The 15,262-nt window shown below is 44.8% G+C and overlaps 1 protein-coding gene across 8 annotated transcripts in view; it reads left to right on the top strand.

Annotated features, from left to right (window-relative positions):
• Positions 1-2,204, top strand: part of SUPT3H (SPT3 homolog, SAGA and STAGA complex component) — a 2,933,604-nt gene extending 2,931,400 nt beyond the window's left edge. For all 8 annotated transcript variants that reach the window (XM_078647631.1, XM_078647630.1, XM_078647629.1 and 5 more), the window contains one exon: positions 1,541-2,204. In XM_078647631.1, coding sequence (XP_078503757.1) covers positions 1,541-1,582 — 42 coding nt within the window. In that variant the 3' untranslated portion in view covers positions 1,583-2,204. The remainder of the gene's footprint in view (positions 1-1,540) is intronic.
• Positions 2,205-15,262: the final 13,058 nt, after the last annotated feature.

Genomic DNA, 15,262 nt, shown 5'->3' with positions numbered 1-15,262 from the left:
GACTCTGTGGCGAATTGCGCAAGGGCTTTTCAAGGCTATTTACAATGTTTTGTATTATGTGCAAAAAGGGGTTTTCAATTTTGGATTGGGTGGGGGGTTTTCGCATGTCGCTGGAGCAGGTGTGGGGTGCATTATGTATGTAGGGCGTTTCTTCCTAATATATGAGGGAAGAGTGGAGAACTGTTTGGAGTATCGGGGGGTAGGTCTAGCACAATAAAGTATTTAGCCAGGTGGAGAGGCAAATTGACGTTATGCTAATGGTTAATGTTTGTGGATTGTGGGAATCAGTTAGGGGAGGGGGTGGGGGTGAGGCAGGAAATTACATATTTATGAGGTTTAGATTGTGCGGCGCAGGCCGAGGATGTTATTGTGTAGGATGCACCTGCTTCCAATAAAGCGGCCTTTATCACACTTACATTGAGTCTCGGGTCGGTGCTTTCTCCCCCCCCCCCCCTTTCCCCAATGGGCCCCAATTCATATTTCACTTGACTAATCCACCACTAATCCATCTTTGGGTTCCGGAGTAGTGTGCTACTCGCCGAAAAGCTTTCAACGTCTTGTTAGGAGTAGTAAGTGCTTCATAAAAACAATGACACTCTTTGGCAATATCGAGCTAAATATTTAGATCCCTGTTTTCAGCACTTGAATATGTTTATAGACCATGGTATACTATCTTTGGTCTTATCTACTATAAATGAAATCTTATGTTACCGTATTTTTAAATGTTTAAAATGTTTTCGAGATATTTTAAGTTAGGGCCCTGCAGCACGATTGCACTTTATTATGTTTGTAGTATAATGTTTTTTTCCAATGGATGTTGTAAATATATATTGTTATTTCCGGAAGGGAACTATATCAATACAATTTGACTGATTAACCTAAATAGATGATTTAAGGATGTTGCCAAGATTTCCACTCTGCCTGAGTTAGCCCACCACTTTACTTATTGGACATTAACTTTGGATCCTCTAAAACAATAGGTTTAAAATTAGCTGATGCAATTCTACTATTTGCATGTTTTCGGTTAATATCTTAGCCATTATATGTGCTGCCTTGAATGAATAAAACCTAGAATGTTAGCCCCCGCCAAGAGGAGCTTGCACAGCCTGTGAAAGTGTTGCAGCAGACCTCGGGGCGACCGGGCGCCCCAAGTGCTTCACCGCAATTGCTGAATTGTAGCTCTAATGTCGTGTATTAGCAGCCACGAGGACACATTAGTAGGGCATTAACAACACGGCCCTCTCCTAGAGAGAGAGCAGGGTTTCACATAGCCGCATTCATCTGCCGCAGCGTAGGCAATTAGCAAAATACCTTACTTTTCAACATTGACTGTTTTTCTCCCAAAATAGGACGACTAACCACTTGTTAACCGCACACACTTTTTAAATAGACAAAGCCCTGCTTATGCCTCCCCGCCAGAAATATTCAGATTAGGCGCACTATTAGATTGCAAAAACACTTCCCTTCTCACTCTCTGCACTTTCATTGTATGATCCGGCCTGATAATTGATCGCAGATTGTCCTTCTTTTCTATTTACAGAGCGCCTACCGCAGAAGCGGGATGTCGTTTCTTGCCTGCTAACAAGGATGTGGCCGAAGGACCAGGAAGCAGGGTTACGCCGAGGTGATTTGCAAGGAACAGTTTCAAATAAAGAAGCCCTGCGCCTGTCTGTGCACCAGTGAGGGGGCGGGTTTGTTGTGACTGGCACTTCCTGGCTCGGCCTCCTTTCCCAGCCCCCGCAGTGGCTATTCTTGTTTACTCGGGGGTACATTTAGACTAATTAATTGCAGGATGTGTGGGGTCTTGCGTAGGTGGACACGAACGCGGCTCGCGCACTTTTAAGCCTTAAGTCCAAAATGCAGTGTCATGTATTTTTTTTTGTAATGTGGTAGGAAATGAAATGGAGAATAAACACTCAGATTTTTATACATTGCTAAAGTGTTCACCCCCCAGTGCTGTTCTCGTTGTTTTTTTTTATCTTGTTATTTTCTTCTTTACATTCATTCTGAACATGTATAATATGGATGTGACTCGTCGCTCTGAATGTAGCTTCTCCTGTGTTCCTGCCCTCCTAAATGGGCCAGCGCAGCTTAAATAAAAAAAAAAAGTCCTGCATCATCAACAATAAGTAACCTTGCATGTGAGGCCTGTTGTGGCGTAGGTGACTGGTTGTCAATGTAAGAAATAAAACTCCTGAGCCGTGCTGCTGTCTCTGTGTTTTTCTGTGTGAATGGAAGACATGGCGATTATATTTCAACAGCAAAGTAGTAGTGTGACAGAGGATATAGGATAGTAACTCTCAGGGTTGTATTGGGATAAAAAATCGCCCCGGGCACACCAAAAAAAAAGTGGCCCACATTTGCGTATTGCCTTTCCGCAAAACACTGCTTTAGCGAAGTTTTATGAAAAGAAAGGAGGTGGGTGCATGTTTTATTAACTTCACTTAGATTTTTAAACAAGCATTTACAATGCAATAGGTCTCGCAGCATTAAAGTTTGAGTTATTGGCATTGTGTATGACAATGCGTTGCATAACATTTTTAGCAAACTTTGAATTGGTGAGCAGTGAGGGTGCGTGCAAGAGTATGCTGTTGCTCACAGCTGTTATTATTCACACAGCTCTGATGATGCACCTCACGCACGGGGCTGACGCAGTTATTATTCACACAGCTCTGATGATGCACCTCAGGCACGGGCTCACAGCTGTTATTATTCACACAGCTCTGATGATGCACCTCACGCACGGGGCTGATGCAGTTATTATTCACACAGCTCTGATGATGCACCTCAGGCACGGGCTCACACTGTTATTATTCACACAGCTCTGATGATGCACCTCAGCACGGGGCTGACGCAGTTATTATTCACACAGCTCTGATGATGCACCTCAGCACGGGCTGACGCAGTTATTATTCACACAGCTCTGATGATGCACCTCAGTACGGGGCTGCTGGCAGTTATTTTTCACACAGCTCTTATGATGCACCTCAGGCACAGGGCTGACGCAGTTATTATTCACACAGCTCTGACGATGCACCTCAGGCAAGGGCTCACAGCTGTTATTATTCACACAGCTCTGACGAGGCACCTCAGGCAAGGGCTCACAGCTGTTATTATTCACACAGCTCTGATGATGCACCTCAGCACGGGGCTGCCGGCAGTTATTATTCACACAGCCCTGATGATGCACCTCAGGCACGGGGCTCACAGCTGTTATTATTCACACAGCTCTTATGATGCACCTCAAGCACAGGGCTGATGCAGTTATTATTCACACAGCTCTGATGATGCACCTCAGCACGGGGCTCACAGCTGTTATTATTCACACAGCTCTGATGATGCACTGCACGCATGGGCTCACAGCTGTTATTATTCACACAGCTCTGATGATGCAGTCCTGGGCAACATTTCACCTATGGTAACCAAAGGCTGGACCTAGAACTATATTTTGAAAACAGAGGAAAAGTAGTCTTGCTACTTTCAATGCAACCATTAACTTTGTGAACATTCTGTTCACAAATAGGCCGGTCTGCGCAGTGCCTCGTGCTAGCACTCAATCACCGGATGCCCAGTGAGGTCAGAATATGCCCCACCCTGCACCGCCCTCCCATTTTCCATTTCACCCGCAGCAGCATGCTACCCTTCCTGATCTATATGCCACGGATTTGATGATTCTGTCTTGCTGTGACCGGGAAGACCCGCTGGCCATCCAAGACTCCCCTAATAGGGAATGGTGGACTGCTATACCCCCATTGTTACCTTAGGTCCATTCCCCACAGAAAAAGTGGAACGGTGACAACACACCTATATGGCAAGCACGGGAGGATGAAAATATGGAAGGTGCCTTCAACTGGGTGTTCAAGTATGGAGAGGACCCGCCCCCACCTGACATCAGTGCAGCTTCATTGGATAAAACAGAGGAAGTACAACCAACAGTGTGCATCGTCACCAGAGAGGAATCGAAGGCGAGAGAAGGAGTTCGACCGGCGTTTGCAGAGAAGTGGCGAAGGCGGGAAGCAGAGGACTGCGGTGAAGAAAGAACACGTCATGCCTGCAGTAGGGCTAAACCCACTAAATTAAAAAGTGCTACAGACAAAATAAAACATCACCGTGCATCAACAGAAGTAAAAGGGCTAGTCCTCATGGGAGATTTCAAATGAAGACAAGGCGGTACTAAGGAGGGACTAACAAGGCGAATAATGATTCAGAAGCCATCATTTAAAAAGAAGGACAAGCCAATTAAAAATATGGGTGGAAAGTGGGAGGAGCTTCAAACCCCCAACTCAATCCAGCATGCCTCGCAGAGCAATGCATGCGCTGCTCAGGCTTGACCTATAAAGCCTTAAGGAAAATTTTAGGTTGAAAAGCATGCAATCCATAGTGACAACCTATGTACATTTAAAGGATCTAAAAGACTATGCTTCAATTTATTACAAAGACATGACCCATGGAGCTCCACCGCTCAGATACACAGGAGTTCAAATCTACCCTGTCAGCAGATCTACACGATGCTTTATTGCCTTGTATTGCAACGGGGATCAGCAGGGACCCCATAATCTCCGGGAAGAACATTTGGAGAGCCAATGGAGACTACCAAGCACAGTTTACATACCAATCAATGAAACAAGATATGCTTTAACTGCTAGGTCAGAAAAGATACAAATAAAGTACAAATACTAAATACAAACATGTTTTTGTCTCCAATCCCCAGGCACTTCGATTTACGATATCGGAATGTAGATACACAGGAGAAAGTGGCTTAAGGAGGCGCCTATGGGCGCAACTACGTAAGGATGCTACAGGGTGCTGCCCTTTTAAATGTCATGCCAAAAAAGGCCAAAGTAGAACACACAAAATTAACAATTACAATCACCACTTAAATGTTACCAAATACGGTCCTAAGAAGAAAAGTGGAAGCAGGGGTCCATTAGTCTCTGTCTTGAACCAGAAAAGTGGAAACAAAATCTCTATGGTACAAGCCCCTTTACACACACATTGTGAGACTGGTGCTGAACCTAATATGTCAGACTAGACAAGAGGGTCCCACAATGAATAAAGGAAAGAGGGTACGGTGCTTTCACTTTTTTCAAATCGTGCAAGCAAAATCCAGCTGAGCCGCCCACGAACAGAAAATAAATGAAAATGCAGACAAGAAGCTGAGCTGCCCTAAATGCAAGAGGCCACGATCTCGCATTTACAACTAGACTGCTAGCAGAATCTGAAACAATGTCTGAGTTCGATCGACTGCTCTTTATTATAAAATACTGCGCCATTAAATGTGGTCACAGAGTAGCACGAGCCCAGACAGAAAATACCATTACCAGGCAGAATGAAGGTACACAGCGCGATACCACATAAACTGCATCTTAAGACCTCTAGGGGCATACAGGGCAGGGCATCAAGTGCTGGATAATGGCCAAAACCCTCACAATAACAGACTCCAGCAACAGCCTCCAGAGACCGTGGTACCGGCTCTTCCCGCTATAATTGAGTTATTTGCTGTAAGATGAAAAGGGGAATCAATTAGGCATGCAGTTAAAACGAGAAATGCGCGAAACACAAATGAATTACATTACGAGCATGCCTGTGTTTCAGGCACTTACTTGCAAGGCTGAAAGGAGACCCCGTGATAAGATACGAAAGCAGAGCGACAGAGCTGCTGAACAGGAGAGCGAGCCATTCTTAAAATGGCCAATGCCTCAATATGTGCGCGCGCACTTATAAAAACGAAACCTATCATGGGGGCGGGACTTCCGTGTTGTGAAGCCCGCGCCCACGGAGTGCCTGGCCCGAGGAGCAGTGGTGACATGGGGCTCCCATGCCCGAGGGAGAGCCCCGCGGAGGCTGCAGAAGGCCGGAGTGGAGGTAAGTGGGCCTTAGTTGTAGGGGGGGCGGCAGGGAGGCAGGGGGGTGTCGGTGCGCTCGTGTGTGTATGTGTACGCGAGCGTGTGTGTGGGCAGGGGGGTGTCTCTGTATGTGTGCGTGCGTGTATGTGCGCTCATGTGGGTGTCTCTGTGTGCGACGGAGGGGGGGAATCTCTGTATGTGTGCGTGCGTGTATGTGCGCTCGTGTGTGTGTGTCTGTGTGTGTGCGCATGCGTGCAGGGGGAGGTGTGCCTGTGTATGTTTGCGCTTCCCAGGAGACAGGAGATGTCCACAGTGAGTTCGTTCTCGAGCGCGCGGCCCGCTCCGATCGCCTTTTGGAAGATGCGCGCGGCCAGCTCCTGTCTCCTGGGAAGCTTAGTCGCTGACAATAGGTCTCTGGCGAGACCGCGCTTTCGCGCGGTTAACGCCACGAGACCTAAAAATGCACAGATTAGTTCACACTGCTGAGCCACACATGAATGCAAATGAGATGGCTTCTACTTCTGCCCCTGCTCAATCAGCATACATTAATGGGCCGGCCCAGCGAGAGAAAGGGAGTGACACCTCCGCCCATCTGCCTCTAGAAGGACACTCAGGCACCCAGTGGGCCGCTGGCGGCATCCTAACCGCACAGACAGCCTCCAGGCTGCCCAAATAAGCAGCCTACAGCTAGAACTCCGCTACCGGCCCTTCGGCCATTTCCTGAGTACCCGCATTACCAATCCGACCCTGGTAACCCTCCAACACCGTACAAATCTGCACACTCGAAGAGGTCTTGATGGTGAAAGGCAAGGGGAGGTTCTGCCAGTTCCCAGTATTCATCGGCATCGATTCACCAAAATGCCAGAGGTAGTGGAAGTGACATCATCCAAACGTGTGGCCGCTAATTACATCACGGAAGTGGCATCTTATTTTTTTTACCCATGTGATGTTAAAGAGGGTGTTGGCAGTAAGGTAGTGACAATGCTGAAACAACAATAAGATTAAACATTGAATGCAAGATTAATGAAATAACGCCACAGGTTTCTAATGTAGATGCAAATATTTGTGTACCATATATGTGTGTGTACATATATATGCTGTACAAAAATAGATTTGTATCTTGTGTCTGCGTTAGAAATAGATTTGTATTGTGTCTGCTTTAGAAACCTTTTAAATTATTTTATTAATCTAAAAAATAATCTATATACATATTGTAAGTGGCCCGCTAATTGTATCCCCTAAAATTCCATTCTAGAGACTTTGAGGATACAAATGAATTAAAACGTCCCAGTTTTGGACAACCCACACAAAATAAACAGGGGTCCATAATTCTTCATTTCCTTCCACTGCCTTTATGATCTCAGGCCAGGGGTCGAAAAGGCTGTGTTAGGGGTCGCAGCTGTTACCCCATATGACTCATGGTAATCTTATCTGGCATTGTAGCACCTTTTTTTATGTTGCTTTTACTAATATCCAGGCAATGTAACTCTTAAATGCACACAGGTATGCGGACTCTGGCTGAATTGAACATACTGAAAAAACACTTGTGCTGCAGCCAGGAGAGATGCATGCATTATCTGAGCTACAGGCAAAATACAATGTTCTTTTTGGCGCCTCTCTCCCCCAACAAAATAGCTGTATTTGCAGCTGTCAGTTGCAACACCACACTCTTTGCTATCCCCTGCCAGTGCTTCTGTAAGGCAGTTGCCTTACCTTGAACCATGGACTGGATGATCTGCTGTCATACTGTCTGCCTTGTCGATGAGAGTTACACTTGTGCATGTTGAGGAGAGGGCCCATTGAGACGTTGGTTAATGGGCACATTGAGTGCACAAATGCATTGGCATTTAGATGGGACGCATCACGGGGACACTAATACGATGACATGTGAAGAAGAGCCATCAGGGGCACACATGCAGGGGAAAGGCATTATCCGGGCAGTGATGTAGTCGCATGTCAAGAGACATCACCAGGGCTCTAATGCATTGGCATGTGGAAGAGAAGCTTTACTTGGGCATAAATACATTGGCATGACAACATTTTGTGGATTCAGCTGCAGTGTGTTATTTACTGTGGAAGCCGAACCCAATAATCATCTGAAACCCTATTTGAAACTCCCCCTTTCCCCAAAAGGTTATCGAAGTAATTTGGCGACAGCATCTTCAGTTGATCTAGCGGTTAGAGAGTACAATCCTCAACAGATGAGCACAATTTAGCTGAGTTGAACAGAAATAACTATTGGATGCATGAAGAATTGAGTTCTAGGCCAAAAATAGAGCAAAAAGTTGATTTTCAATGCAGAAAAAGTTAAGTGCAGTACAGAGATAATATGCATGAAATGCCATAAAGTCTCAAAATGCAGAATTACAAAATAAATGCAATATCATAGAACACATTAATCCCTGGTTAACAGAATCTGAGTAAGCATTCTAAGTGTCGAACTCATAAAAAGTATAGACACATACCATAGAGGGTTCAAGTCAAATGGACTTAGAAAAATAAAGTCTCAAGTAATAGCTGTCCTAATGACAACTGTATACCCAACAGAACCCCAAAAGTAAACAGCCTAATGGATCTAAGACTAAACTTAAGCTAAACTTGAACAGCCTAAGTCTAAGAACTTTTATACACAAAACACACTTTCTAAAAATAGATTCCGCAAATTCAACATAGTATGATCATGGTTAGTTGTCACATTGGCAAATCAGAAACATGCACATATTTTCTAAAAGCATTGACTCTAACCATTTCTTAAGATAAGAGATAAGAGAAATCTCCCATCCTCCCCTTCAGCAACCACCTTCCGGAGATGATCAACATAAAAGGAAACATTTCACTAACAATGGCTCATAAAATCTGCATGACCACACTAACACTTCCAGTGGAAGTCCTTGAAAATTATGTTCATTCACAATTCAGGCTTTCTAATAACACTGTACATTACTATTACATTTATGTAATTCACTTGGTGTTCTGTGGAGAAAAAGGTGAGATGGCTTTGCAGCTGGACACTGAATGGGAGGGAAAGGAGCAGGTTGATCAGAGCATCAGAAACGACATCCATATTAGAAATAATAGCATCTTGCTCGAAAATGGGGCATAACTGTTTATCTCTTTATCTAACCTTCTAAATGGCATATGCCACTCATTTCAGATACAACATCTTTAGTTCATCAGTTAGGACTCTGCATTTAAAAAAACAGTAATTATGAGAAACAATTTTCACACTGAAGTGTACATTTTCCATATTTTTGACAACACTATAACATTACCACAGTCAGTGGGAGCCCCATAGGCCCCCCGGTTTTATCAGACAGAAAAATCGACTGTGCTAATACTAACAGTGGCTTCTTGAATCTTTAGCTAGTGAAACAGGATGGAGTGACATTGCACTTTAGAACACTAAAAGGCTGTGGTCTTCACTGTAAACAATGAAATAGCAGGGGTTGTTAGTTGGCCTGCACCCTAAGATCCCAAGTTTCGTCTCTTGTTCTTCCTTTGTAATGAGAATATCCTGATCTCAATGGGTAAGGTGTTCTAAGACCAAAATAATCTTTCAGTTGAGGGCTATGCCAGTGATTAAATGCCCCCTTCATACCCAGGCGCTGGTGTGCAGCTTGCACTTACAGCTCAAAAAGGAAGCAGCATGAAGGCCTGTATAAACCTGAGTGCTGTAGCATAACTCGGCCTGATTTGGAAATATCTTTTAAAAAAATCCCCTAAAAATGTATTCTCGGAACTAATGCTGTGCCCTCTTCCATCCTTTCTCAATTCTTGACATATGAGGATCCCCATAATATTCTTCATTTTCTTTAGTGAAATAAGATATTGATGTTTATAATGCATAAATAAAGAGGTGCATAGGGCAGTGTGGCAGCACGTGTCTTCCCATTTTTGTCCGGCAAAAATTGAGTGTGAACCGCATCCAAAATTGTTACATCACAGGAAAATGGCAGTAAGACCAACTGCATGAACTTGAAGTGTTTGTAAGGGCAGTTTCTCCATGATAATCATAGCGGAGATTCCAAAAGGAGACACGCACTCCCATTGTTTATCTTTGAAGAAACCTTGCTCCGTGAAAACGTGCAAGTCTCACGCGTTTTATGTATTCATTTGTTCATATTCACTTTTGTGTCAGTCTTGCCTAAAATAAAGGCTAAACTGCACTTCTCAAATCTGAAAAAAAGATTGAAATCACATGAAATGCTGTTCTTACAGTCTGTTTTCATGAACTCGTTAAAAACTAATTTAATTTCATTTTTTGTAAATTAGGCAGCGACAAACATGATTTCCTTAAAATCTTCTTTGTCGATGCTGTTGTCATGAGCACTCATGTATAGTAATAGGGTTTAGGCAGATATAACTGTGGTAAGTACTTATAAAGAATCAACAAATAGTTTTTTGTCGTTTATAATTCAGATTTCAGTCTGTGCTTTTCAAAGTAATGGTTAACAAATTGAAAAAATAGCTTTCTGGGCTTGTACCATGTTAAAAGACAAGTCTCCTTTCTTAATTCGACCTTTTTACTGCATTTTGTCTGACATGGCGACTTAGTTGGTTTTCAGAGTGAATCTGAGTTTCCCTTTGTTGATACCTTTATAAACAGAGACAGTATATTTATTTATATCTGTCAGTTTAAGTGGTAATGTTAATTTTAAAAGCCACCTCAGTTTGTTATTTCGGTATAGGTTATGTCAGTCATGTTTCTCACTTAAAATAAAGCTGACAATACCATAGACTCTCCGACAAATATAACATTATAAGATTGTGTAAAAGTGCAAAATTAAGTAGAGCTGAACAAATATTCTCCCCTCAATGAATGTATTGTTTCCTTTTACTATTAACCCAGTGAATCTTTAGAAAGGTTTATACACTGGAAACTCGCAGAACGTATCTATTATCATATCTACAAGAGTAACTATTTTGATGAGACAATACACATTGTATGTGCTCTTTATAAAAGCCTCTTCGTATGACATTCTCGAAAGACATACTTCCCGCTGAACCATTGAAATTAACATGAACGTTTTATGCTTTGATTTAAAAAAAAAAAGGAAAGAACATTCCCAAAAGATCCAAAGGCTTATTAAATTAGTATGGTGTGCGGTCTGCCCTACTTTTCGACATCCGAGTTCAGGTATAAAATCTGGGACCTTAGGTACCATTTGTGACCTGAAAACTATGTTGATTATAAGGAGGAGAATGATTTTGATATGTGAAAAATGTACCCCCAAGCAAGGGTGTGGGGATCTCTAGTATAGAGGAAAGCCTTCCTGAGCAGATAGCTGGTCAACTTGGGGCAAACTCAAATATATCTTTATCTTCCCCTATCTGTGGCCTGCGCTGTCCCGCAGAGAAGGTGGACAGTTGTTTATATTTAGATTCCCTGTGCGTTAGCGGGGTTCAAACGCTGGTACATTCAGTAGCGTCTGTGCCACTCCATACTCCTTTGATTGGGTCTTGGAATGTAGCAGGGCTAGGAACAAAGCTGTTAAACCCTGAGTGGGGAGAGTTGATTAATTCCTATGATCTATGTCTCTTTCAAGAGACCTGGCAGTTGACCCCTCCACTCAGGGAAGGCTTTGCGTCCTTTCATGTTCCAGCAGTCCAGGGTGTGAGGGGCAGACCATCGGGGGGGGGGGGTTATGTATCTGGGTCGCGGTCCATCTGGGATGTACAGTAAAGGTTATTGATTCCCACTGCCCGGATATTCTTTGCGTGCTACTGAATTTTACTTGTGGCACACTGTATGCAGTGTTTAGCATCTACGTGCGCCCTCTCCCACTTCAGCGGGCCCTACTAACTCTTGATGCATTGGAGGTTCTCTTTCAATCCCTTCCCCGTCGGCTCATAAAATCACTGGTGCAGATCTCAACTGCCACTTTGAACCTCTCCTGGGGATCCCTTCTATATCCTCGGAGGAGGATGAAAGTTGGCAGATTCCGGACTGCACCATGTATCCTGAAAAACGCCTACTTCCCCTGGCCCTTGCAATCAATAAGATGGTTTTCTCGCATTCATTAAGGGCCTGCAATGGCAGACTGGCCCCAGATGCTCCGGGTAAAAGAACTTTTAACAGACCAGGGGAAGCACAACAATAGACTACATATTGGTGAATGTAGAGTTCTGGGCCTGCCTTAGAGACTTTTCTGTGATCCCAATGGTGGATAGCGATCACAATTTATTATCATTAGAACTTCTAGCACCACCGGACCGTCACACCGCATTGGGGCGTCAGCAGACTGGCGGTGATCCCAATTTAGTTTTTAGCAGCGGGAGGGAGACGTGTTAGATGGGAGAGGATCGCGTAAGTCCCCGACAGGTTGGCAGAACTTTATCAATTAGTTGTAAGTTCCCTCTTAGAGGTTTCTAACCTCTTGGGTACTACTAGTGATCCCCTTTACCCCCATCCTCAGGGGTTGCAGTTTATTCACAACAAACTCTTTGGTTCTCTGGCAAGTCTCTTCTATTCCAGTGATCTTAAGCCCCACAGGACAAAAAAGCAAAACCACTGGTTTTATAAAGCATGTAGTGATGCGAAGAGGTGTCTAATTAGGGAGGTTAAATCGGGCTCAATCTCTGGCATCAGGAATGCGAGGGAAAGTTACAAACACCTGTCAAAGGAGGCTAGGTCTGAGTGGGACGCTGCAAGGTGGGTCAGTATTGGGGTGGCCTTGGGAGCTCGAGATTTCAGGTTATTCTGGAATCTTGTGCGAGATGGGTCAGCCGAGGGGAAGTCTGCCATTATCCCTAACCTTAGTGAAGCTGTCTGGTTAGAGCACTTTAAGCCCCTCTATTCTCTCGGACCCAGTGAACATCTTGGAGAGGCCTTAATCCAAACTTCCCCCCCAGAATTGGCCCCATTGGAGGCCTCGGTCCCACTGTGCCCACCTTGCTCTATCCATGAAGTGCAGGTGGCCTTTGGAAGCCTGAAGCCAGGGAAAGCTCCGGGCCTTGACAGGATTCCTGGCGACCTTTTCCGTAGGGAACAAAATGTGTGGGCTCCCTACATCTGTGTCTACTTTAACGCCATCCTTCAGGGCTTGGAGATCCCAAATACTTGGTTGGGAGCTGTAATAATTCCCATTCACAAGAAAGCTTCCCCCCTCGATCCGGCCAACTACCGCCCCATAAGTTTAATCGACGTCCTCCAGAAATTTTTTGCCCGCCTTTTGTTATCAAGGTTGCAGAATTGGGTGGATGAACAACACATCCTGACCTCCCTCCAGGCGGGCTTTCGAACAAAGGTCTCCACTATAGACCAACTGGTTAGATTACAGTTGGTCTACTGGAAGACGGTCACCATTGGGGCGGGTAGTTTGTTCCTGATCTTTGTGGACCTTAGGTCAGCATTTGACCTGGTACACAGGGACAAACTCTGGGCATTATTGCTGGAGATGGTTGCTCCACCCTATTTGTGTCATCTACTCAAACGTCTGCACCAGGGCACATACGCTAGGGTGAGGTATGGGAGGAGTGGGGAGTTATCAGCTCCCTTCCCGGTAGAAAGGGAAGTAAGACAGGGGTGCGTTCTGGCCCATACCCTCTTCTCCCTTTTCCTTAATGGGTTAATAGATCACCTCTCGGGGGCAACAGACCTGGACTCTCCTAGCTTAGCAGGGCGAAAGATACCTGCCCTTATGTTCGCTGACGATACCATTCTGGTGTCAAAATTGTCAGGGGGTATACAGCGTACATTGGAGGCATTTTGTTCTTTCTGCCGTCTAAGAGATTTGGAGATCAATATCTCCAAAACAAAGCTCATGGTCTATAATAATAAATCGGCTAATTGCCCCCGCCCACATATGCAAGGAATGGTGTTGGAACAGGTATCCACTTGTGAGTACCTGGGGTCATACTGAACCACAAAATGGATTGGGGGACACATAAGGCTCGGGCCAATTTAAAGCTGGCCCAATCATCGGGCGGTATCCTAAAGATCTTAAATGATACCTCACTGAAATTGCTCAGCCCGCCCCTCGAGATCTACAAGGCTCAGGCAAGAGGGGGCGCGCTTTATGGCGTAGAGTTATGGGGCCATACTAGTGTTGCCCCCTTACGCTTACGGAAAACAGCTTCATCAGGCGCTTGCTTCGCTTGCCTATGAGCTCCCCCCTGATCCCGCTGCGGCTGGATCTGGGTTTGGTACCCTTACAGGATATTGTAGCCAACCGTCCTCTCCTGTATTAGAGACGCCTGTGGGTCACCCCGGAGTTGTCGTCCTTTAGGGAGGACTTGAGAGACATTTTACAAAGGGGTTCCTCGGGGAAAATACCTTGGATGATTTACATCAAACATCTCTGCCATTCCATAGGCAGAGGTGATCTGTGGTCGTCCCCCCAAGACACTTGCCCGTCGTTCTCCAAGAAATTATTGAATGCGGCGCTAGGGAGCCACCGATTGGAGTCGTTAACATGTAATTCCACCTTGGGTAGGTTGACTGAAACTTTTCTGAATATTAAGGCCCACCCTCACTTTGAAGCCTTCCTGGAGGATATCCAGCCTTGGCCAAGAAACTGTACATCCAGTTCAGACACGGCTCATTGCCACTGAGGGCTGTAACACATAAATGGCGGAACGCCCTCCCAACGGCGAGCTCCTGCCCGGGGTGTTTGAACGGTAGAGAGACAGATCTGCACGTTCTGCTCTTCTGCCCTTCCTACGCCAGGGCTAGGGAGAAATAGATTCTGCAGCTGTATAGGGCTAGAGGCTTTAGGGACTACCGGGAGGTTTTTAGGATTCTTAAATATGACACTTCCCCCCTGATAGTGTTTGCCACAGCTAGATTCCTCCAGTCTATGTGGTACACAAGATGTGCAATATTAAAGTTGGAAGCCTGCACCCCGCGCTAAGGGCCATCTTTAGGGGAGTGTTGTAACCTACTGCAATCTATTATATCATAGGAAATGCTTACATATCGCTGTTCTTGTGTTTTAATTGATGTTTTAACCTTGGGAGGAACGGACTATATGAAATTTCCTCCGATTGTTCTTAGAAGAACTGTGCACAGGACACTTACTTTGATGTATTAGGACTGAGGTGCAACTCTTTCAGTTCGCCGCTGAAGCATTTGTTTTTAAACTAAATTCCAATACTACAAGTCAGAATGATTTGGTCTTCTCGGACTAGATTACGGGTCCCTACCGCTGTTTGACTCTCCTGCAGCACAGAGGAGTCGTCTTTCTCTTATCTGACAGTGACCCTCTGGAATTCCATTCTTACCAGCCTGAGTCTTGTGGAAGGTCATCCTTCCCTTGAAAAGTTATCAAACCTTGTTGTTTCCTTCGGTTTTAGCAGTCCCCTTGTCTCTCTGTTTCACTCTACAAGCTTTGCATGTAGCAGCAGGATACTCGTCTGGGTAATCATGTGTCCTGAATACGTTCTTTTTTGATTAATTAATTCAGGCTAATGGTAAT

This window comes from Lissotriton helveticus, chromosome 6 (assembly GCF_964261635.1).
Source record: "Lissotriton helveticus chromosome 6, aLisHel1.1, whole genome shotgun sequence".
Classification (NCBI taxonomy): Eukaryota; Metazoa; Chordata; class Amphibia; order Caudata; family Salamandridae; genus Lissotriton; species Lissotriton helveticus.
Note: the sequence above shows the minus strand (reverse complement) of the source record. Positions and strands in the feature narration are given on the sequence as shown.